The sequence below is a fragment of the Bos grunniens genome, chromosome 11 (assembly GCF_055505025.1).
Source record: "Bos grunniens cultivar Pamir isolate PY7600 chromosome 11, Bosgru_T2T1.0, whole genome shotgun sequence".
NCBI lineage: Eukaryota > Metazoa > Chordata > Mammalia > Artiodactyla > Bovidae > Bos > Bos grunniens.
In genome coordinates, this window is record NC_141175.1 from 74778683 (window position 1) to 74803578 (window position 24896).

At 36.4% G+C, this 24896-nt stretch overlaps 1 protein-coding gene across 19 annotated transcripts in view; it reads left to right on the plus strand.

Annotated features, from left to right (window-relative positions):
- NRXN1 (neurexin 1) overlaps nt 1–24896 on the plus strand; it is a 1228058-nt gene that overhangs the window by 529550 nt on the left and 673612 nt on the right. For all 19 annotated transcript variants that reach the window (XM_086326949.1, XM_086326950.1, XM_086326953.1 and 16 more), the window contains one exon: nt 12317–12755. In XM_086326949.1, the coding sequence (XP_086183075.1) occupies nt 12317–12755 (439 nt within the window). The remainder of the gene's footprint in view (nt 1–12316; nt 12756–24896) is intronic.

Sequence of the window (24896 nt, forward strand, 5' to 3'; positions counted from 1 at the left end):
CCTTCTTCACAGTCCAACTCTCACATCCATACATGACCACAGGAAAAACCATAGCCTTGACTAGACGGACCTGTGTTGGCAAAGTAATGTCTCTGCTTTTGAATATGCTATGTAGGTTGGTCATAACTTTCCTTCCAAGGAGTAAGCATCTTTTAATTTCATGGCTGCAGTCACCATCTGCAGTGATTTTGGAGCCCAGAAAAATAAAGTCTGACACTGTTTGCACTGTTTCCCCATCTATTTCCCATGAAGTGATGGGACCAGATGCCATGATCTTCATTTTCTGAATGTTGAGCTTTAAGCCAACTTTTTCACTCTCTGCTTTCACCTTCATCAAGAGTCTTTTTAGTTCCTCTTCACTTTCTGCCATAAGGGTGGTGTCATCTGCATATCTGAGGTTATTGATATTTCTCCCGGCAATCTTGATTCCAGCTTGTGCTTCTTCCAGCCCAGCATTTCTCATGATGTACTCTGCATATAAGTTAAATAAACAGGGTGACAATATACAGCCTTGATGTACTCCTTTTCCTATTTGGAACCAGTCTGTTGTTCCATGTCCAGTTCTAACTGTTGCTTCCTGACCTGCATACAAATTTCTCAAGAGGCAGATCAGGTGGTCTGGTATTCCCATCTCTTTCAGAATTTTCCACATAAATGGTATTCATGAATGCAGTGAACATATACTAAATGGTACATTATATACTAATGGCCACCCCACTCAGAAAACTGTAAAATCAAATGATGGAGGGAGATTCACTGAGTTCAAGAGGGTAGAGATGCAAAAGAACGTGAGTTGGTTAATCTATACATAACATTTGGTGCCAGGATTTTATTATTATCATTTTGAAGCTACCATTTTTGATTGATGGGAAGATAGTTTCCCTTGGCAGGGGGCGGAGGGTGGGGAATGTGGCTAACTTCTCCTCATTGAGACTGGCAGACGATTAAAAAAGTCTTTTGGATAAAGCAGACATGCATTGCCCTTATTAGCAGCATCTGCTGGCTTGGAATAGAAGCTTTAAACCCTAATTTACAGTGTGTTACATTCTGCAAGATCATGAAAGACTGAGATTGACAATATCTTCATCACTTAGTTGCAAAATAACAGTAAACATTGCAAGTTTATTGTTTCTAGTTAACTTTTTCAGTGTCTTTCTAACTTCCATTAGTAGGGGAAATAACTGCAAGATGTTTTCCCCTCAGGACTTTTATTTTTATATTTGAGCAGCAGCTTATTGTGAAGCTAACGCAGTTTTAAAGTTAGAATTGCCTTTAAATCAGTTACGGTTCCCTTTCTGCCATATTGCTGAGAAGACAGCTGCTCTTCATTTGTAATCGCTCAAGGGCCTCTGATGAGCTTGCGCCTATGGGAGAAATGGTTTGTTGTTCTATTTATTTATTTATTTTTAGCAAAGGTTTTTGAAAGAGCCCTGAACACTGAAGTTCCCAATCCATGCTCATAATCAGAGCTTAATGCCAACTGGAACAATCCCTTGGTTTTTCTGAGCTTCAGTTTGCCTGTGTGAATGCTCGGTTGCTCAGGCACTCAGTTGTGTCTGACTCTTTGTGACCCCATGAACTGTAGACCATGGGGCTCCTCTGTCCTTGGGATTTCCCAGGCAAGAATGTTGGAGTGGGTTGCCATTTCTTCCTCCAGGGAACCTCAGTGTACTCATCTGAAAAAGAGGATCCATCTAGTTTTCACCTTTTTTCTGAGTCAGCATGTCAAATCTCATATTACTGACTATTGTGCTTCATTTTTGATATATATATATATATATATATTTTTTTTTTTTTTTCCCCAAAGACATTACTGAGTTACTGAATCTTTATTTTGAGAAAAAGAGACATTCCTATTTAATGGAACTCTTTCCACATTTAATGGAGTAATTTTGCCACACACCCATATGCCACTAAAAGCTTCATTAAATAAAGCTGTTAACCCAGGGACATCACAGTCTTTTAGCTCCTCTTTTAACCCCTACGGCTAACTTGTACAGATGGCATCCACTGTTGTCTACCGAATTGAGGTAGTTTACTGATGGTGGAATGACAGAAGGATAAAGCAAGAGGATTTTTCTTTTCCTTCTTTTTATGAATAAGATGTATTTGGTGATGCTTATTTGGAACTAAGCAAAAAAAAAAAAAAAAGAAGGTTTCTTTCCTTACATTGCTTAAACAAAATATTTTTTATCTATATGTCAACTAATTTTTGGTTTCAAATTAAATGTCATATGCCTTTTAAAAAATTTCTTCACATTCTGTTTTTTATTCTTTCTAATAAAATTCAGGATTTCTTTTTAAAATTTAATTTAATGTGTTTATTTTTGGCTGTGCTGGGTCTTTGCTGCTGTGTGGCCTTTTCTCTAATTGCAGAGAGCAGGGTCTATGCTTTAGTTGCAGTGGCTTCTCCTGTTACGGGAGCACAGGTTCTCAGGCATGTGGGCTTCAGTACTTGGGGCATGTGGGTTCAGAGGTGGTTCCGAGGTTCTAGAGCACAGGCTCAATAGTTGTGGCACACAGGCTTCGTTGCTCTTCAACATGTGGAATCTTTCTGGATCAGGGATTGAAGCTGTGTCTCTTGCATTGACAGGTAGATCTTCATATGTCTTTATTGAGAAATGATGCTATTGGAATCTGTTTTCATGTTCCATAATTATTTTATTATTATTATTATAAAATATTTATTTTGGTGTGAGGAGTTTTGGTTTAGTCAAACATTTTATGGGCATATGATCTCTAAATAGGATTAAAAAATGGGGGGAAAAAACCCAGCAATTCCTACCCCCTCAAGCCCCTTTTACCTTTCAAAATGCTTTATGTAACTCTTCTTAAGACTGAGTTTCCTCAATGTGAAGTCCTATTTTTAAAGAGGTATGGAGCTACTCTGTACAGGGCTTGTACATCTCCTACACTTTCCTTGCCATCTGCTACCCTTTCTCTGATCCGCTCCAAATACATGAGTCCCTGCACCTGGCTATGTATCTGCCTCAATGGATGTATTCAGATTTTAGATGAAAACTTCAATGGAGTGACATTCTCAGAAAAGCTAAAATCCTATTAGTCCCTTGATCAGTTAAAAAAATAAAGCAAGTTCTGTGCTAGGGTCTTGGTGTGAGAAAGCCATTAAAGCATAAGAAACTTGATCTCAGGTAGATGATAGGATAATAATGAGTACAATCATTAAAAAAATGTGATCATCACACCCCTTGCCTTTACTTTTTCTTTATAATTATTTCTTCCTGCTGGCAGGAACACTGAGGGGAGCCTGTTTTGTTTTTTGTTTTAATCTTAATTGTAAGACTTTTTTTTTGAGGGGGGGTGCTTTAACCCCTCCTTTGGAATGTGCTAAACTTACATAAGTGCTAAAATTTGCTTTTGGGCCAAGACATTTTGACCCAAGACCTTGAGTAAGACTATTTGTATATTTTACCCAAGAATTCTCTAATTTCTTAAATTATTAAATATTTGTATTTAATATACAAAATATTTACATTTACTATGGATTATTATATTAAATATTTATCTTAATATAAATTAAAAGTATTTAATACATAAATGTATGTATGTTTATTTTGATGTATATATACATCATGGGCTTCCCTTGGGCTTCCTTTGCAGCTCAACTGGTAAAGAATCCGCCTGCAATTCAGGAGACCTGGGTTCAATCCCTGGGTTGGCAAAATTCCCTGAAGAAGGAAATGGCTATCCACTCCAGTATTCTGGCCTAGAGAATTCCATGGACTGTATAATCCATGGGGTCGCAAAGAGTCGGACACTTTGAGCAACTTTCACTTTCATACATACATAATGTCTACTTATCTATTAGAGATGTACAGTCTATTTTAATATATGTGTATATTTTTTCTGGACATCAGTGATAGCAGATTTAATGTGTATTACATTTAAACACATTTATATTGGGGAATGTATACTCTGTGTGTGTGTATGTATCCACATATAGTTTACACATCACCTAGATATATATGTGTGTGGGGGGGCAGATATTCAAGATAAATTAAACTGCTTTATTCTCAGTGGTCCAAGATTTATTGGACTGAGGGTGTGCAAAGGGAAGTGATTAAACTAAACTTACGACCCAGATAATCACAATGGTGTGGTCACTGACCTAGACCCAGACATCCTGGAATGTGAAGTCAAGTGGGCCTTAGAAAGCATCACTACAAACAAAGCTAGTGGAGGTGATGGAATTCCAGTTGAGCTATTTCAAATCCTGAAAGATGATGCTGTGAAAGTGCTGCACTCAATATGCCAGCCAATTTGGAAAACTCAGCAGTGGCCACAGGACTGGAAAAGGTCAGTTTTCATTCCAATCCCAAAGAAGGGCAATGCCAAAGAATGCTCAAACTACCGCACAATTGCACTCATCTCACACGCTAGTAAAGTAATGCTCAAAATTCTCCAAGCCAGGCTTCAGCAATACATGAACCGTGAACTTCCAGATGTTCAAGCTGGTTTTAGAAAAGGCAGAGGAACCAGAGATCAAATTGCCAACATCCACTGGATCATCAAAAAAGCAAAAGAGTTCCAGAAAAACATCTACTGCTTTATTGACTATGCCAAAGCCTTTGACTCTGTGGATCACAACAAACTGTGGAAAATTCTGAAACAGATGGGAATACTAGACCACCTGACCTCTTGAGAAACCTATATGCAAGTCAGGAAGCAACAGTTAGAACTGGACATGGAACAAGGTGAATTCGCTCAGTCGTGTCTGACTCTTTGTGACCCCACGGACTGTAGCCTACCAGGCTCTTCCATCCATGGGATTTTCCAGGCAAGAGTACTAGAGTGGGTTCTGGTTCCAAATAAGAAAAGAAGTACATCAAGGCTGTATATAGTCACCCTGCTTATTTAACTTATATGCAGAGTACATCATGAGAAACTCTGGGCTGGAAGAAGCACAAGCTGGAATCAAGATTGCCGGGAGAAATATCAATAACCTCAGATATGCAGATGACACCACCCTTATGGCAGAAAGTGAAGAGGAACTAAAAAGCCTCTTGATGAAAGTGAAAGAAAAAAGTGAAGAAGTTTGCTTAAAGCTCAACATTCAGAAAACTAAGATCATTGCATCTGATCGCATTACTTCATGGCAAATAGATGGGGAAACAGTATCAGACTTTATTTTTGGGGGCTCCAAAATCACTGCAGATGGTGACTGTAGCCATGAAATTAAAAGATGCTTACTCCTTGGAAGGAAAGTTATGACCAACCTAGATAACATATTCAAAAGCAGAGACATTACTTTGCCAACAAAGGTCCGTCTAGTCAAGGCTATGGTTTTCCCAGTGGTCATGTATGGATGTGAGAGTTATACTGTGAAGAAAGCTGAGTGCTGAAGAATTGATGCTTTTGAACTGTGGTGTTGGAGAAGACTCTTGAGAGTCCCATGGACTGCAAGGAGATCCAACCAGTCCATTCTGAAGGAGATCAGCCCTGGGTGTTCATTGGAAGGACTGATGCTAAAGCTGAAACTCCAATACTTTGGCCACCTCATGCGAAGAGTTGACTCATTGGAAAAGACCCTGATGCTGGGAGGGATTGGGGGCAGGAGGAGAAGGGGATGACAGAGGATGAGATGGCTGGATGGCATCACCGACTCTATGGACATGAATCTGAGTGAACTCCGGGAGTTGGTGATGGACAGGCAGGCCTGGCGTGCTGCGATTCTTGCGGTCACAAAGAGTCAGACACAACTGTGTGATTGCACTGAACTGAACTGAACTGAAGGGAGGAGTGTTCTGGAACCAATCCCTTGCAGGTATCGAAGGAGGACTGTGTGTCTATATATGTATATATATATTTGTATATATTATATCCTAAAAGACATAACTGTTTAAAACCCACAGTATCGTCATAGAAATAGAAAAATAAGTCCCTCTGCTTATACTGGGTTGGAAGAGACATTTTATAGTCACATGGGAAAATCCCTCTACTTAATTATGATATTTGATTCATTTAAAGTTATTTTAATCAGGACAAATGAAAGGAAAAGTACTATTTTGTTTTGTTTTTTTTAGACTAATCCATGTAATTTATATCAAGGTCATCCCTTTGCATGGCAGCAAATGGCTGTTTGTGTATCTCTTACTTTGCAACTACCAAAACTAAGTGAAATTTCCTGCTGAGACAAAAACAAAGTTTGAAATTACTGTCTTTAGATATTCGAACACAGAGTATTAGACATGGTCATGATGAAAAACATTCAGTGAGCTCTGTACCTCTAAACATTTATTGATAAAATTGTATAATGTTCCCTATCTCCTAGGATACTTCTGAGGAGTAAGCATAATATGTCCATACATCTCATAACATGACCTGCAGAAAGTAAACCCTCCATAAATCTGAATTGATTCTTCTTGAAGTGGAGATGGGGGTGTTGGTGGTTGTGGTGATAGTTTGATGCCTAAAACTCCTTTTTATGAGTAAAAGTGAAACTCCCAGGATCATCAGTTTCCTGTGTAAACTTCCTGGCCGAGAAACCTCATCTCTAAAGAAAGCCTTTGGTGTACTTTACAATAGGGCTATCAGAATAAAAAAGAAAGCCCTAATCTGCTTTGATCTCTTTGATTCAGCTGGTTACAACTCTATTAATTACTTTAATGCACTGACCAGTCATCTACCATGTGTCTTGTTAACTATTACCCTTGTTATTACACTTATATTGTACAACTCCATTAATTCAATGTAAGAATGATAATACTGTTATTCATAGTGATGACCACATAAATAAGAGCAGCTGCTATTTATTTTAGCACTTACTCTGTGCCAGGCCCTGTTCTTATCACATTAATTGAGCTATTATTCATTTTTTACAATAACCCTAATGTGGCAGATATTATTATACCATTTTACAGATACTATTGAGTCTCTTAAAGGTTGAAGGGCTCTCATAAAGTTACAGGATTACAAGAGGGTGGGCTGGAATTCTCTCTGAAATCTGACTTGAGAATCAGATTCTTAAACTGCACTTGTGATTAAAGAGAAAAAACAAAACTTAGATTACAAGGAGTCATTCCTGTTCTTTCAAAAAGGGCCCCATCAGAGTCTAGATCTCTGCCTAGAACTTCAACTCCGACTATAGTGCTCATTTCACAACCCCTACTACTCTGATAGTTAACATATGAAAATCCTTGATCAATGCCTGTTAATTAATTTGAGCACCATTAAGATTTTTAAACTAAAACATATTGATACCAACAACAGCAAAAGTCATAATTTGAGTGGCAAACATATTTTAATGATCTGCTTATTTCATGCACATATCCTCATGTGGAAAGAGATTTATGTATCAGCCAATATCTTCAACATCATCTGTACAAACATTAGATAGATAGAATTCTTGAGGCATGTCTGTGTACCCAAAGATGTGGTGAACATTGTCTTTACTAATGGATTAAAGTTTGACCAACCTAGACAGCATATTAAAAAGCAGAGACATTACTTTGCCAACAAAGGTCCATCTAGTCAAAGCTGTGGTTTTCTAGTAGTCATGTATGGATGTGAGAGTTGGACTATATAGAAAGCTGAGCACCAAAGAATTGATGCTTTGGAACTGTTCTGTTGGAGAAGACTCTTGAGAGTCCCTTGAACTTCAAGGAGATCCAACCAGTCCATCCTAAAGGGAATCAGTCCTGAATAACTTTGGAAGGATTGATGCTGAAGCTGAAACTCCAGTACTTTGGCTACCTGATGCAAAGAACTGACTCATTGGAAAAGACTCTGATGGTGAGAAAGATTAAAGGCAGGAGGAGTAGAGGATGACAGAGGATGAGATGGTTGAATGGTGTCACCAACATGATGGATATGAGTTTGAGTAGGCTCTAGGAGTTGGTGATGGACAGGAAGGTCTGGCGTGCTGCAGTCCATGGGGTTGCAAAGAGTCGGACACGACTGAGCAACTGAGCTGACTGACTAGAGTTTGATACAGCTCAGAATAGGGAACAATATCTTGGCTTCAAAATCAGAACCAGGAAATCCAAACAAAGAGAAGGAGCAATGGGGGATCTTTTACCTCTGCCCCGAATTGCAGAGACTGAGGGGAAAAAGCTCAAGGATTTATGGATTTAACATTCCTTTCCTTTTTGGGGGTCTGATTTATCAATTAAGAAACTGAGACAGAGAGAGGTCAGGCAGCCTGACTTAAGTAAAAGCTTTGTGTTTAAACTGAGTCTATCCAGACTACCAAATTTTTGTCCTTTAGCCCATTTATTTTTCCTGCCTTTTTAAGATTATTATCAAGATAAAATAAAATACTCAGTGACTATCCACCTCAAATTTAAAGCCTAAACATATAAAAACACAAGTGTATTACTCTTATTCTTGCTTATTTGTGAGTGACATTTTAAGAATTCTAACACTGAAAAAAAGGAAAAAGATCATCTCATAGCAATGTATGGAAATCATATGTCAGCTAAAGCAAACTATAAAAAAAGCCCAGCAAATAAATAAATATGTCTCTATTTCTTTGGGGCTTATGTTATCGTTTCATGAAGCAGGGAAGTGAAATTCAACATTTTGAATTACTCTTCAGAAAAACTTAAAATCAATATCCCCCCAAAATATTGATTCTGTAAGAAGATCCAAATAAATGTGTAAAAACATCAACAACTTTTAAGATGATAAAGTGTATGAAGATTTGTTGAAACTATTAAATGATTGCAACTTTAAACATAAATAAGAAAAACATATATGAATAACAATTTGTAGATTAGAGACCATACTATCTCAGAAGGAAGCAAAAGAAAAAAAAAAGATTTGGAGTGCTTACTGGCCACTCATCATAACTGAACTATGTTCAGTGCATTTTAAGAGTAAGTCTAGCCTTAGAAAAGTATAGTGCTTATGAAATCTGGGTCAGATGAAGCAGTTGGATAGGTCTGAGAGCCATCAGCCTGCCTATCCAATATCACTCTTCTGTCTTCTAGAGTTGCCTTTCAAAATATACGAAATGAGAAGAAAAAAAAAAATCGTGCTCAAGATAGTTCTTCTAGAAAAATTATTTCACTACTGGAGAATTTTAACTCAGGTGTTTTACTGTGAAAGTAGTTTCTACCCCATAAAATTAGTTTGAAGGTGATAGGTCAGCTTGCCATTTGTAACTGAACGTGTATGTAAGTTTTCACATTTTTCTAGGGAAATTGGCTAAAAATTATAGCTAAGTTATGATATGGATCCATAATACCACATTCTGTTATTTTTTAACTGTACTTGTAAATATTGTTATTAATAATATGTGAAGTAGGTTTTAAAAAATGAAGAAAGAATATTATTCAACTCTCAGCAAGTGTCTATTGAATATCTGCTCCATGCCAAGCACTGATCTTGTTGCAGGGTTTTTGCCTGCATAGAGCAGACGTTTTGGTGGAGATTTATTTTCCCATTTTGGGTGGTAGGGCATAGTGCATGGCTTAGCCTAAGTATTATGATCTAGGGAATCCTAATGTTTCTTCTCCATCTCCCTGAATCTTCCTGAATCACCAGGGCACCCCATTCACTCATGAGATTTTAAATCTCTCACTGAAATTCTCACTTAAAATTGCCCTCACCCTACATATTTTCAGCTTTCTGGTAGCTGATGTGTGGGAATCATGAGACAATGTACCCCACCTTATACACACTTGCTCCTTCAAAAACATCCAATTCCATTGCTATAGTTCTATTTTATGGTGATATGTTAGCATGGATCAGCATTATCATCTGCATCATTTGGGTCAGAAAATACTCATTCCTGATTAATGTCAGAAGAATCTCCACATATTAAGATATAAATCATCAGGAAAAATGAACAAAAATTAGGCTTAGCTAGCTTTAAAATCATGGTGAGAGGTGATAAAACTTAGAAAATCTGCCATGAATAGTATTTTATCCAATTCTGAAGATTCCCTTGTGGCTCAGCTGTTAAAGAATCTGCCTGCAGTGTGGAAGACCTAGGTTCAATCCCTGGGTTGGAAAGATCCCTGAAAAAGGGAAAGGCTGCCCACTCCAGTATGCTGGCCTGGATAATTCCATGGACTGTATAGTCCGTAGGGTCATGAAGAGTCAGACACAACTGAGCTACATTCACTTTCACTTTTAAAGATTCTCAGAGAAATCAACTGTATATATCATCTTTCCCGAGGGTTAATAAATAGTTCTTTCTCTTTTCAAGGAAGTATATTAAGAATTAATATAATTCTTTTTCATTATAGCTTTAGTGCATTTCTCTTTTGCTGTTAATGTGCTGTGCTTAGTCATTCAGTCGTGTCCAACTCTTTGCCCCCATGGACTATAGCCCACCAGGCTCCTCTGTCCATGGGCATTCTCCAGACAAGAATACTGGAGTGGGTTGCCATGCCCTCCTCTAGAGGATCTTCCCAACCCAGGGATTGAACCCAGGTCTCCTGCATTGCAGGTGGATTTGTTGTCAATAGATGTTTGTTAAACCTTTATACATATATATTCAAAGAATAAGGGATATAATATTCTTTATAATAATCCTTCTTCAAGATAGAGATAAACTGAAACACCAGGAGTAGCATTGAAATATGTGATATATTTAGTTGGCATAATTCATCTAAAATATACCAATTATATGAGTGTGCTTAATTTCTGAACATTTTCTCATAATAAATTAGAACTCATATCTTTATGTCTACTGGATGATAATAAAGAGATGATATTTATTATCGTACAGTTTGATGTGGTTGATATTACTGAGATCTTACAATGTGCTTGGCATTGGATTGATTCCCTTTCAGGTAGATTTTATCACATGCATTTTCTTCTTTAATTATTTTAACCATCTTGAAAAATGTTGGGGCTTCCAAGGTGGTGCTAGTGGTAAAGAACCTTCCTGCCAATGCAGGAGACATAAGAGACACAGGTTTGATCCCTGGGTCAGAAAGAACCCACACCAGTATTCTTGCCTGGAGAATCCTACGTCCAGAGGAGCCTGGTGGGCCTGGAAGGTTACAGTCCATGGGGTCACAAAGAGTCAAACACGACTGAGTGACTAAGCATGCTCGTAAAGTATTATCTCTATAAACAAGTCTTGGAGATGATACTCAGGGAGTCTGAAACCAGAACTTGCACTTTTACTCACTCTGAAAAGTGAACGTTCATTAACAAATCCTATCAGGAAATTTATCAGCCGCATTATTGGCTCAATTACCATGGGTTTAGAAGAAATAACAGCTGTCTTGACCTGGTTAACTTTATAGCACTAATCAAACACAGGCTTATTTATTCTGTTATACAAGTTTATTTTTATACATGGATAGATGAATTTAGAAACTGACAGTGTTGGCTGCTGTGAAATTTCAAGTGTCTTTGTAAAAATAATTAGATAGTTATCTGGACATAGATAAACAATTTATCCTTAGGTCAGTATGACTTACATCTTTTGGAAATGTAATTATCCATGGTATGGATTTTGTAGAGAAAGGATGTGAATCTCTCTTTATCCTTATGTCGAAATAGCTACAAATTTATTATGGTGATGTGATAGCAGCTGCATGGTGTTGTGAGCCATTCCGGTGAATTTGTCCAAAGTGCTGTTTGGAGTCCCAAAACAAATAATGAGAACTACCCCAGCACTTTGGTGAAGTGCCTTTGGAAATGAGGGTATAAGGCAAACTTTGTTCCATATCAGTATACATTAAGAGCATTGGTTATATAGACCTAATGGATTTAGGGAGAACACCAAGTTCCAGAGTTAACTAACATTATTCAAACAGTTATTAATGCAGGGCAGGGTAAGAGAGAACTTCTGAATCTTAGTCATATTTTATAATTTTTCTGAGAAAATTTAAGATGTTTTCTATCTCAATTGTGATTTTACAAAGTTAATATATACCATGGATATATATACCATGGAAGTGATCCTATATTTTAGGGGACTGGCATTTGAAAGTATTTAATTTCAAATATTCCAGAGATGGTAAAACTGAAAAACCTCAGCATATTTAATAAACAAAGCATAATAGCCAAATAACAAAAGCAAATGCTTTAAGTGCAAGTCTACACACACTTGAAATAATGAAATTTCTATACAGATTTATTCAAGTTATTTGAGTTAACTACGGAGACTTTGTGTGAGTGTGTACACACATTATTTGAGTGAAATTAGGCTAGAATAGTTCAACAAATTGATACCTGGATTTTATTTGGCTGAAAAAAACTGTCTTGTACATCAAAAGGCAATAAACATTGTATGTCTTTTCATGCTCTACTTGGAAGTTACATGAACTGATAATAAGTTTGAAATATTAAAATATGGGCACAATTTCTTACTATTATCCTCTCCCTACAGGTTGTGTATAAAAATAATGATGTAAGGCTGGAATTATCTCGACTTGCCAAGCAAGGTGACCCAAAGATGAAGATCCATGGAGTGGTGGCATTTAAATGTGAGAATGTTGCAACTTTGGACCCAATCACCTTTGAAACCCCAGAATCCTTCATCTCTTTGCCTAAATGGAATGCAAAGAAAACAGGCTCCATATCCTTTGATTTCCGTACAACGGAGCCAAATGGCCTCATCTTATTTAGTCATGGCAAGCCACGACACCAAAAAGATGCCAAGCACCCACAGATGATAAAGGTAGACTTCTTTGCTATTGAGATGCTGGATGGCCACCTCTACCTCCTCCTAGACATGGGGTCAGGTACAATCAAAATCAAAGCCCTGCAGAAGAAGGTGAATGATGGAGAATGGTATCATGTGGACTTCCAGAGAGATGGACGGTCAGGTAATTTATCATTTTTTATGTTGTTATCTGTTAGAACACCATTCATAAGGAATTAAAATCAACTCATATTAAAGAGTTCTTGCATTTCTGTCTTTAGGGGAAAGGAAATTGTTATTTCTGTTTCACATCATATAAGAATCAGAAGGAGCTAATTAATCGTCATAGTTGGGCATCAAACCCCAAATGCTCAAATGACTTCAAGAGCAGCTTCTTAAATGAACATTAAATGGATAATCAAGTGCCAAATCTTGCAAGAAATTTTATCCTGAGTTTGCAAATGACAAAACTCAAGGTTCTTATGTTCCCAATTATCTCTTATATCATTGGATGTCTGGGAGTGCCTGAAGTGGCAAATATAAAATCTGGGAAAAAATCAATGATTCATATATCAAATCCTTAGTTTAATACAATATAGTTTTTATCCAAGATGGGCCTACAGTATCAAAAACACTTTAATCCATACAGGAGAATTTCAAGGATGCTGGCAAAACTCTGCTGCCTTTACCCTTTCTGATAAAAGAGGTTTCAAATTCCACCAACAAGAATTTATTTCTCTGACTTCCTTTTGCGGCACTTATTTATTTATTTTTTTCCTGAAGTCCTTGTGAGGTGGGGGGAAGGAGGGCATGTGGTAGGGAGGCCTGAAGAAATACCATTTACTTACTCTGAAATGCAGAAGTAGATTAGGGGGCTTAGGGAGTTGAGCAGTGTTAGGTTTGTGGGGACAAGGACCATACAGGCAAAGGAAATAGCATTTGGAAACCCAGAGGTGGTGGGGGAGTGGGGAGAGAAACAATTTGTTTTAGGTTTGCAATGGTATGTTATGTCTTTCGCTTTCTTCACCCTTCGCTTTCATGCTGATTGGACCTCTCACTTACAAATCAAGTTATCTTCTAAGTGAAAATGGTTGAATTTAGACTTAGCCACTCTCCTCTTCCTCCCCCAACTCTCTTATTTGGTTTTATACTATACCAGCCTCTCTGGATTCTCCACTAAATACCAGTATAAGCTTGGCCTCAGCATTTTTTTTTTTTTATTAAGGCCTGGATTTCTTTCTTTGCAAAGCATCTTGGGAAGGAGTCACTTGATTCCAGTACCAGGGACAGGGAATTAACAGTGATGGAGACTAGGATTCTACATGTTTGCAAAGTTTCTTGAGGACATGATTTGGTCAGCCGCATTTGGAAACCACGGATCAGATAACATTAGATGACACCTAGAGTGCTTCTTTCAGATCCAAGAATCTGTGATTACCATCCCAGTTAGAAGGGCCTTGCTGAAGTGCTGGGGTGAGCTCCCCTTCTCACTCCCTCCTTTCACAGACTCCCATGTCAGTTGTCTGTTTCTGGCTTCTCTGCAGCAGAGCAGTTTGCTATTTTACAATTATTCATGCCTTCCTTTTCTGTTTATCTATCTAGAAGATCATATTTACCTTTTTGGAAATATCTTTTTTGTCCACTAAAATAAAAAGATGAAAGGTATGAAAATTGAGAGGGAGGCAGGGGTGAGGGTGAAGTGTTGAAGGAGGGTCAGGACCCATTGCTCTGATCCCCAAGAATTTTACAGACAGTTTCTGATTCATTCTTCTCTGTAAACTTGGTCTCTATGTTCTTTAATTCCTCTGAAGAAATTCAAAAGGAAAAGAAGCTACTGTTCTGTGTAGTCTGTGAGGTGTTGTCATTTTCTCCAGTATCTTAGATGATTGAGAGTAAACAGTAAAAAAAAAAAAAAAATTTGATCTGTTGTACTATCCTGTGCATTACAAATTGGATTCCTCTTTGTTTTTCCGATTTAAGCTGAGAAGAGTTCATTGATATGAATACAGAAATATTGCAATAGGTGGCTACTTGTTGGCTTCCCCCAGCCTATTTCTATCAAAGTTAACAATTCATTTACTTCTGAAGAAGCTTCAGAAAGAAGACTTAAAAGAGGATGGGAACATGACTAATCTTATGTTTGACATACTAACTTATGGATGTTATCACTTGACTTAAAATATATCTAGAACTAATTTTGAAACTGACTTTCAAGAATATATATAATTTTAGTCAGATATTATAACAATTTAAAACATAACTGATCAGATCAGTAGGTATCTTTTGAAAGTTCAGAAGGGCAAAAAAAAAAAAAATACTACACTTCAGATCGGTTGTATTTCTTTCACCTAAAATTTTTTCTAGGTATTTTCTAACTGTATGAAAACGTATGTAGTTAATGTCAAATTTTTATTAAATGCAAAATAATATGAAATGGAAGATAAAACCATTCATTATTCATTTGATAATAATGATTTATACCTGGATATTTCTCTCCAGCCTTAAGTGGTGATGCAATCTAATTAGTCTCCCAAGTTCCCTGGATGACCTATTACAATAAGAATCAGATTAATACCTTAATCCTCAAGCCAAGGCAAATCTACTTTTTTTTCTATTTAAGCTCTTTAATTCATCCCGATTACCAAAATTTTATTAACTGCTCTGTTTATACCCTCATTGGAAAAGGTCAGAGCAGAAAATACCAACTTTAATTTACAAAGTTCAGTGCTGAATGAGAAAAAGAGAGATGCCTTAAGAGAATATATTATTTGCAGTAAGAAAGAAGATAAACAAATGGTGGATTTCTGTTAGAATCCAGTGGAAATATTTAGTATGCTTGATGTTGGTGTTTTGATGCTAAAGTACTTTGATAATGATTTCAGGTTAGTGAAATGAAACAAACAATATAAAAGCCAATGTTCATTCACTAAACCAAATTCTGCCTTTACTAAATTGAAGGAAAAAAAAAAAAAAGAGCTCACATTATGTTGGCCTAGCTCAAGGGAGTTTAATGTAGTTTTAATAACTGCAGCTGTTAATATTTTATATATAGTATTTTAATTAAGTTCTATATTTGCACATTGGATTGGTTTGGTATAAAGCAGCTTTTAAAAGATTGAATGACTAGCTGTACTGGCTTTTATTTTACTTAAAGGATATTTCTGAGTTACGCTTGGTGAAATACTAAAATTTATAGCTCAGTTAAAACTAGGAAGTGGCTTCCCTCGTGGCTCAGATGGTAAACAATCTGCCTGCAATGTAAGAGACCTGGATTTGATCCCTGGGCTGGGAAGATCCCCTGGAGAAGGGAATGGTGACCCACTCTGGTATTCTCACCTGGAGAATTCTATGGACAGAGGAGCCTGGTGGGCTACAGTCCACGAGGTCACAAAGAGTCAGACATGGCTGAGCAACTAACACTTTCACTTTTGAAACTAAGAAACATAGTATTTCAAGAAATAATTTGTTTCACCCATATTTCACATCAGCTATATTCAGAGGCTATATGAAAATTACTCTTAATATAATATGGGAAATGATCCTGATATGACAGGGCAATGTTGGCTGATTTCTGACACATGGACAATGACGGTCATAGCTATTGATTTGTCTGGGAACCTCTTTGGCTGAATATTTTAAAAGCATTTAATGAACCATATTATCTCTGTTATTAAAATAGAGGAATCCTGGGCCTAGGAATTATTCTTTCTCCTATTGACCATACTAAAATTAGTTGGCCAGCAGTCATGGTCATTAACTTGATGCTAATAATTCTTGGCTATCTTGTTCAGAGATTAAACCTATATTGGTAGATAGATTGAATTTTTGATATTCCCCAGTTTATAAGGGAAATCCATGTATAACAAGGACTATCTTATTTATATCCACAGGTCCTGGTGCTTCTATATGCAGTAACAGGTGCTCCATACACATTTGGTATAAGAAAAAGATAAAGAATTAAAACATGTAAATGACTCAGTGCCAACCCACCCCAATATTCTAAAAATAGTAACATCATTACACTTGAAAAGTAATAGCACTCTTTTAGTTGTAAATGCAACTTCTTAAAGGAATTATGTTACTTCCTAAAAGCAGTTTACACAGTATACCAGGGTAACAGGTCTTCTTTTATGAATATGATGCCGTCCTCCAAGTCAGGATGTCTGGGAAAAAAATGCAGTGGGGGAGTTAAACAACTGTTAGTTGATTGTGACAAACTTTTATGAGAACAGAACTGCTATTCCTGCTTATTCATGAGCTCCCTGTATCATGCTCATGTGAACATGTAGGCAGAAGGAGCATTCATCCTGAGGGAAGGTGTTCGCTTCTTTCTGAGGGCTAGAATATGCAGCCACAGTAATCACACTACTGACAAGGAAGACAGTCACTCAGGATGTCCATTTTTCTGGTTATTTGTCCTTCTGTCCTTCATTCACTAAGAGGTGGGTACATGAGCCCTTTGTCTAATGAGAAATACCACCTTCATCTGAATACTTTTCCAGAATTTTTCAGCACAATTAATTGTATTAGGTTATATGTCCTTCTTCCACTCCATAACTTGGGGAAAGAAAAACTTTTTCACTTCCAAACTTTGACTAACACTGATTTGCCACAGCTGTTCTCTCCATACTTCTGTGGTTGCCTGCTTAGTCCATGACTAGTCACGCTGGGGACCAGCGGACTACGCGGACTAAGCCACAGGTGGCGTTTTCAGATCCTGCGCTAAATGGCAAAGGAGGAACCATACAAAATGCCGGCATGACTTGTGGGTCAGAGTGGATGATTTGAATGTCACAAAAGTGGATATGCTCAATATATAACATAATTACTTAACAGAGCAAGACTCCTAAGTTGCTGAGTTAATAAATATGATTGATGGGACTCATTACTCTGCAAAGTTTAAAGGATGAACAACTCAGTATTTTCTTACCAACCCTTCTTACCTTTTCTAGGGTTTCCCTTTGCCTTGCTTTTGCTCCCAAACTCAGTACAAAATCGCCTCCCAAGTAACTAAAGGATGAATTGAGCTAAAATTAAGAAGAAGTTAATGACTGTTTTCTTGGGGCAGATATATCGTTTAAATTTGCATTAAGCTCTTTGAGTCAAGAGTATCCTCTCAAGTATTTTTAATAGTAAACTGCCAGTCATTTTTTTCTTATTTTTGCAAGCCATCATTGCACACTGAAATCAAAGAGAAAACTCATTATTCTCGTCAAATTCTGCTTATGTACAGCAGGGTATAGCAGATTGTATCAGCAGTTATTCATGGGTAAGCCTACATTTAACAGTTAAGAAGCCATTGAGAGTTGAATCGAAGTCACAGACTTCCAGTTTAAGAACTAGAAATTACAGAGGGAAAAGCACAAGGCTCTCTCCAGAGCACATAATTAGAGGTTTATAGTAATCACTGTTTGATGTGAACAGCAGTTTCTAGCTATCTATTACCAGCACTGATTTCTGTGTATACCATTCATGAATCACCCCTCTTACACATTTCTACTTGAACAACCATTAGAGGATTTCTCTGTTTAGGTCTTCATTTGAATTTGCCCTCTGACTATAAACATTCCTCCCATGCCTCTATCTAGTAGCCTGTTGCATACATTTGAAATAACATTAAGTGAATGTATAATGCTTTATTTTGTACCCATGTCCATTAAACACCACTACCCATCCATGGGAAGACTAAAATACCTTATCAATAATTTATCAATTATTTGACAATCCTAATGACTAGATGGAGTCAATGTTGCATATGAAAATGTTTTGAATGGGGAGAGGAGGAGTCAATGTTGCATATGAAAATGTTTTGAATGGGGAGAGGAAGAAAGGCAAAGATGAGTTTCTTCTCTAAAATACATTCAGAATAAATAAATGAATATAAGGATCAATTTAATTAAATGTAAAATACAGACATGTCATGAATTAAGCAAGTGCATATACAAACACACAGAGCAGTTTTCAGTTTAAAACATTTTCATTTTTGCATATCTTCCTCTATTTTTTGTTAACAGGTACATATATTTTATACAGTTGCAATTAAAGTACAGACTTACTTTTCAAGGCTATTTGTTTAATATAATATCATGAAGTCTTTTTTAACTGAAAAATATCTAAAGTAACAACACTTATTCTGTGGGAATTATGGAAACAGCATCTAAGAATCAGAGCAGAGTGTGCAGAGGCACCTTCACCAAGCTTCCTGGGCTGTAGGACTCAAATGTATCAATGTTTATAGTGTCTGTAGGAAAGAAAGTCATGGAGGCAAACATAGGCAGTACCCATCTAAGCACTGCCCGAGGGACTTGACTACTCCACCCCACTACAGAGACAGAGGCAGGTCATCTTACCTGAGATAAGGGAAGGTGTCAAACCACCCTAGGCTAAAGTTATTAAAACTCCCATCATAAATGAATCAATACACACTTGGATTATAAATCGGCATCTCTGAGGAAACATTTCATATCATGTGATGGCTAATCTCTCATCAGAGTTAGTAACTTGGCATTCTTATTTTATACATTGGTCTTGGGAGTTGGTTGACTGATCTGTATGCATAAAGATATAATATGAAGACTTTCATTATAATTTAGTTTAAAACAGTGAATTAAAAAAAAATAAAGTTAAAATGTTCATCAACAGAGCACAAACTCAGAGAGGTGGAACCTCTCTTTCTAAATGTACTAAATCTTTCTAGCCTACTCTTTGAGGGCAGACGCTGGACCTTGGTGTCAGGTGCCTCCTCAAGATGTGAATATTTGGCAAAAACCACCACGATATTGTAAAGTAATTAGCCTCCAATTAAAATTTTACAAAAAGGAAAAGAAAAGTGTGGGGGAGCACCAAAAAAAAAAAAAGAAATAGGTATTTAATTGACCACACACAGCCATAGTGGCTGTCACTATGGAGTGCTGAGCAGAAATCTGTGGAAATTCTAGAAAATAATATTTTAATTGCTGTGATCTATGTCACTTGATTGATATTTACAACTTCCTAGCATTGTGTATGATCATTTTAAAAATTCATATATATAAATATACTGTTATGAGTATATATGTTTGTATATGTGCCTGTGCTTAATTCATGACATATCTGAAACATATAAATATGTACTGTTAGTGAAAAAGTTTAATCAGTTCATAAAATACCTAAGTGAAAAGTTTTTATTTTCTACACACTTCCATAATGAATTCAGCCTCCACTTCCATTGGTAAAAGAATTTGTTGTTGAAAAATTCCAAATATTTTCCTAGGCACCAACATATCTATAAATATAATTACACATATAAAATAAATGTAGAGCTTCTTTTTTACATAAAGGTTACTCTTTACGAATTATTGGGTGACTTAAAAATATTAACTTTTTTTTAGGCCATCCTTTATAGTGATATCATATATCTCTAGTTTAAAGATATCAATGGTTACTTATTCCTCTATTATAATATTCCTCTGTTGATAGAGGAATATCAAACTTTTAAATGTTACTTCAAGATTTATTTTTTTCATAAATCTTTTAATTTCTGAAATTCCCAGCTCACAGAGGACATTTAACTTTTTTAAAAAGCCAGTTTTAAACTAATTTATAATTAAAGTCTTTATATTATATCTTTATCCATATTGATCAGAATTTCTGTAGGATAGATTATGGGAACTGGAATTGCTGTGTTAACTACATTTTTAAAGATAATCAAAGGTTATTTTACGACAAGCTGTTTCAGTCTACACTCTTTAAAAAAACTACTTATTTTTGGCTCTGCTGGGTCTTGGTTGCTGGCTTTCTGTAGTTGCAGAGAGCGGGAGCTACTCTCTACTTGTAGGGTATGGGCTTCTCATTGGAATGGCTTCTTTTGTTGCATAGTATGGGCTTTAAAGCATGAGGGCTTCAGTAGTTGTGGGGCATGAGCTCAGTAGTTGCAGTGTGTGGGCTCCAGAGTGTCAGGGTTTCAGTCATTGTGGAACACAGGCTTAGTTGCTCTGTGACATGTGGAATCTTCCCAGATCAGAGATCGAACCTGTGTCTCCTGCATTGGCAGGTAAATACTTAACTACTTGACCACCAGAGAAGTCCCAGTCTACACTCTTATCTGCAGTGTATGAGCTGCCCTTTTCTCCTTTCTCTTGGCTTTTACTAAGAAATATCTAACTTTTAAGTGTTGCTTCAAGATTTATTTTTTCATTTATCTGTTTAATTTCTGAAATTCCCAGCTCACAGTAATCCAAGTAAACAAGAAATACATAGTAATAACCAGAAAACAGAATATTAAGATTATATTTTTGTTTTGTTTTCAAGCAAAATTAATTTTAGTTCTTATTTTAAAACTAATACATGAAGTTGTTTTTTAAAAGACTTAGAAAACTAAAACGAAAGAAAGAAAAGAGAAAGCAAGAAAACTATCCATTTATGATTGTACTACTTCAAAACTCCCATCGTTAATATTTTGGTATTTTTACTATCTATTTATGGGAATCATGTATTTTTCATTTTGCATCACACACTGAAATCAGTGCTTCATTCTGTTTTTATCACTTGTATTATGCCTTTTTACCGAGTTTGGTTTTGTTAATAGGATACTAAATTTGACAAGTAAGTGTATAAGTTTGTGGAACCTGATTTTCTTCAGGAATGAGGGGTGAAACAGAATTGTTGTTGCTTAGTCAACAAGTCCTGTCCAGCTCTTTTGTGACCCTGTGGACTACAACCCTACATGCTCCTCTGTCCACGGGATTTCCCAGGCAATAATACTGGAGTGGGTTGTCATTTCCTTCTCCAAGGGATCTTTCTGACCCAGGGATCAAACCCACGTCTCCTGCATTGGCAGGCAGATTCTTTACTACTGAGCCACTTGGGCTTCCCTCGAAGCAGAGTTACAGATAGATTTAATTTATATTCAACTAAAAAAATATTTTAAACAGTAATTACAAAAATTTTACTCACTGAAGAATTTTAGTAACCATCCAGGCAAGTCGTTTATTTTGCATAAGAGCCACGTTGAAGCTTAATAAATCTGTTATTTGACTAAGCTCCTGAGCTAGTTAGTTGCAAAGCTAGAACATGAAAATTGGTTTCCTTCGACCAGGTAAAATCATTTCCCATTAGAACACACTTTCTATTCCCTTATTTCTCAATCACTTAAACTTTTGCAGTAATTTAAAACTTGAAACCAAATTAACTTGTTTTAAATCTCACCTTTGCTTCATGTGTCTTTTCACCCTCTAAGCTAATTGGGAAATAGAATAGCCAGGAAGAACTGGATGAGAAAAAGAGTAGAAACTAACAATTTATAAATACCAGACCAAAACATGAAGCTAATTTCCATTTTTATAGCTAAGTTTTCCCCTATGTATATTCTTACGTTAAGATGAATTTATATTATTTATGCTTATGGATATTTTTAAATATTGCCTAATCTATTTAGTTTATTACTTTTGTTTTACCTCTTGCACATACCATGAAAACAACTAGATTTAAATGTTAATATAAGTTAACGTGGGCTCCTCGCAGAGGGCTCAGTGATAAAGAATCTTTCTGCCAAGGCAGAAGATGTGGGTTTGATCCATGAGTCAGGAACACCCCCTGGAGAAGGAAATGGCAACCCACTCCAGTATTCTTGCCTGGGTATTCCCATGGACAGAAGAGCCTTAAGGGCTACAGTTCATGGGGGTCTCAAAGAGTTAGACGCAACTAAGCTACTGAGCACACACGCAAGTTAATGTGATTTCTATATTAAGATGTTAAAAGTCCTATGTACACAAATACCTTTGTTTTCAGCTGAAATTTCATTTCTTTAAAAGTAAAATAGCACAGCAAGGTACTTCGGATTCTTAAATATTGAAGCATGAAACACCCATCCAAGTAAGTCCCCAAGTATGACTGCCATCTACATATTATATCAGCTCAGATATAACAGTGTTTATAGAAAATGTTTTATTTGCCAGAAACTTCACATGTAATTATAGTAGAAGAAGGTAAAATGTGTGAAATAATCAAGCTGTTTCAAAGAGAACATGCCAGTATTTGTCATTCCTGGAAAAATGATAGAGGGATAATCCAATAGCACACTCAGATTTCTGTTTTCTTTTAAGTATTTATTTACATATGATCAAACCTCAACCTTTGGAAATGCTTAATTTCTATTGATATATACAACTGCGGCAACCACTCATGGCCTTTAATTATCAATGAATAAGAATTAAATATTCATTTCATACTTTCTTGGTGATCATTGACTTTATAATTCAATTATAGGCACCTGAGAACGTTAATACTGAAATTTCAGTGTTCTCCTATGTAAGTGTTAAGTTGACTTGACGGAATTTGGAAATTCCATCATGAGTTTTTTTGCTTAGGTAAAAAGATCCCTTGATTCATGTCAATAATAAAATCATTAAGGAACTAGGGATTCAAATCCTTTACCAGAAACAGGTGTGTTTCAGGACAGTTATGCATGGGAAGCCTAAAATATCAATCTCTATTTTGAGTTTGACTAGTTAATAAAATATTGGTATTATTTTAAATAAATTCTTACTCTTTGAATCTTCAAAACATAAAAATAATAATTACTGTTCCCTCTCAAGTCCTACCCTTTTCCTTTTTTTTTTTTTTTTTGCCATACCTTTTACAAAGATCTTCTAACATACAAGTGAATTGACAAAGCATGTAAAGCATGTAGGTGATTTTGGGTCACAGTCATTTCATTCTGTTTGTAAACTATTTCAGTGAATAATATCTAATACATGCATTTGTTCATGGAGACTCCATACCTTGAAACTGGGGCTAAATGAAAGTTTTTATTTTCTTGGATTATATTTGATGTGAAGGTAGGATCCTATTCTTTTGCTTCTTCTCTGCCTTTCATTATTCTTCTTCCCATGAGAAGTCTCAGACTGTCTCTCTAAGGGATAATAAGGAGAAGAGCAATCTGACTCTTTATGATAGTAACTTCTTAGTGTTTTTTGAACATAGACTACAACCTGTCAGTTAGTTCTGAAATGAGTTTGGTGGGTCATGTCTAGCATTTGTATTAATATACTTATAAGAAACATTATCAGAGTGTCTCAGAAGTAGTAGAGAGATTTTCCTGTTAAACAGATATTTCAATGTGTGAATATATGTGTGTGTGTGTGTATGTTTATGCGTGCACTGGGCTGCATGAAAACTATGGTTTAACTTTAGTTGTGATCAGAAAACTCTACTCTAATCTCAAAGTTATAGTGAATATCTTACTCTGGCCACAGCAAGAATATCCATAGAGACATAATCTTTGGTCACTCAATCGTGTTCGACTCTTTGTGACCCTTTGGAGTATAGCCTGCCAGGGTCCTCTGTCCATGAGATTTCCCAGGCAAGAATACTGGAGTGGGTTGCCATTTCCTCCTCCAGGCAATCTTCCTGACCCAAGGATTGAACCCACGTCTCTTGTATCACCTGCATTACAGGCAGACTCTTTAGCAGCTGAGCCATACTGGAATGGGTCATAGAGAAATATCTGAACGTAAATACTTTGTTCAGAGCAGGCACTAATGCACCATAGTTAGAAGACCTAGTCACTCCATTCTGTCAGACAAACTCTTCATGGATGATTATCTGAAATACTTGGCAGCAGATTTGCCCCAAGAGGGTAGACATACTGAAGACAGAAACCCCAGAGTGTACTGAACTCTGCAAACTACGCAGAGGAGACCAGTTGAAGTGTTTTGCAAGCCACTGGATTTCCTCATCTCAGGAATCCTCCAAACATCCTCATCCTTAGTGTCAGAATCATAACACCACGAATGAGGACAAGAGAGTTTTTCACAGTGTTTTCCCAGTCCTGAGCTAAATCAAACTTATTCCATGAATAAAAAGGCGTATGGGGAAAATTGGATATTTTAAAAATATCCCCAGTCTGGGGATACAAGATATCCCCAGGTTCAGGATGGGGAACACATGTATACCTGTGGCGGATTCATTTTGATATTTGGCAAAACTAATACAATTATGTAAAGTTTAAAAATAAAATAAAATTAAATTAAAAAAAAAAAAAGATATCCCCAGTCTTGTAAAACTTACTCTGTGTCTCCTAACAGTTGTGTCTCAATAATATGTATTCATTTCCAGGAAATCTTGAACTAATTAAAAATAGGGGCTGGCACCTCTCTCTCTTTTATCTTAAAAACCTAAGTCATTGTTTTCCTTGCGTACAAAACTTTGCTTTCAATGTATGCTGTTTTTTTTTTTTTTTATGTCCACTTTTCCTTTTATCATTAATACTTAACTCTCACCATTTTCTAACTTACTTTAGCTGCTGCAGTGATTAGGGATCATGTCTTAATTTACTTCTTAGGGC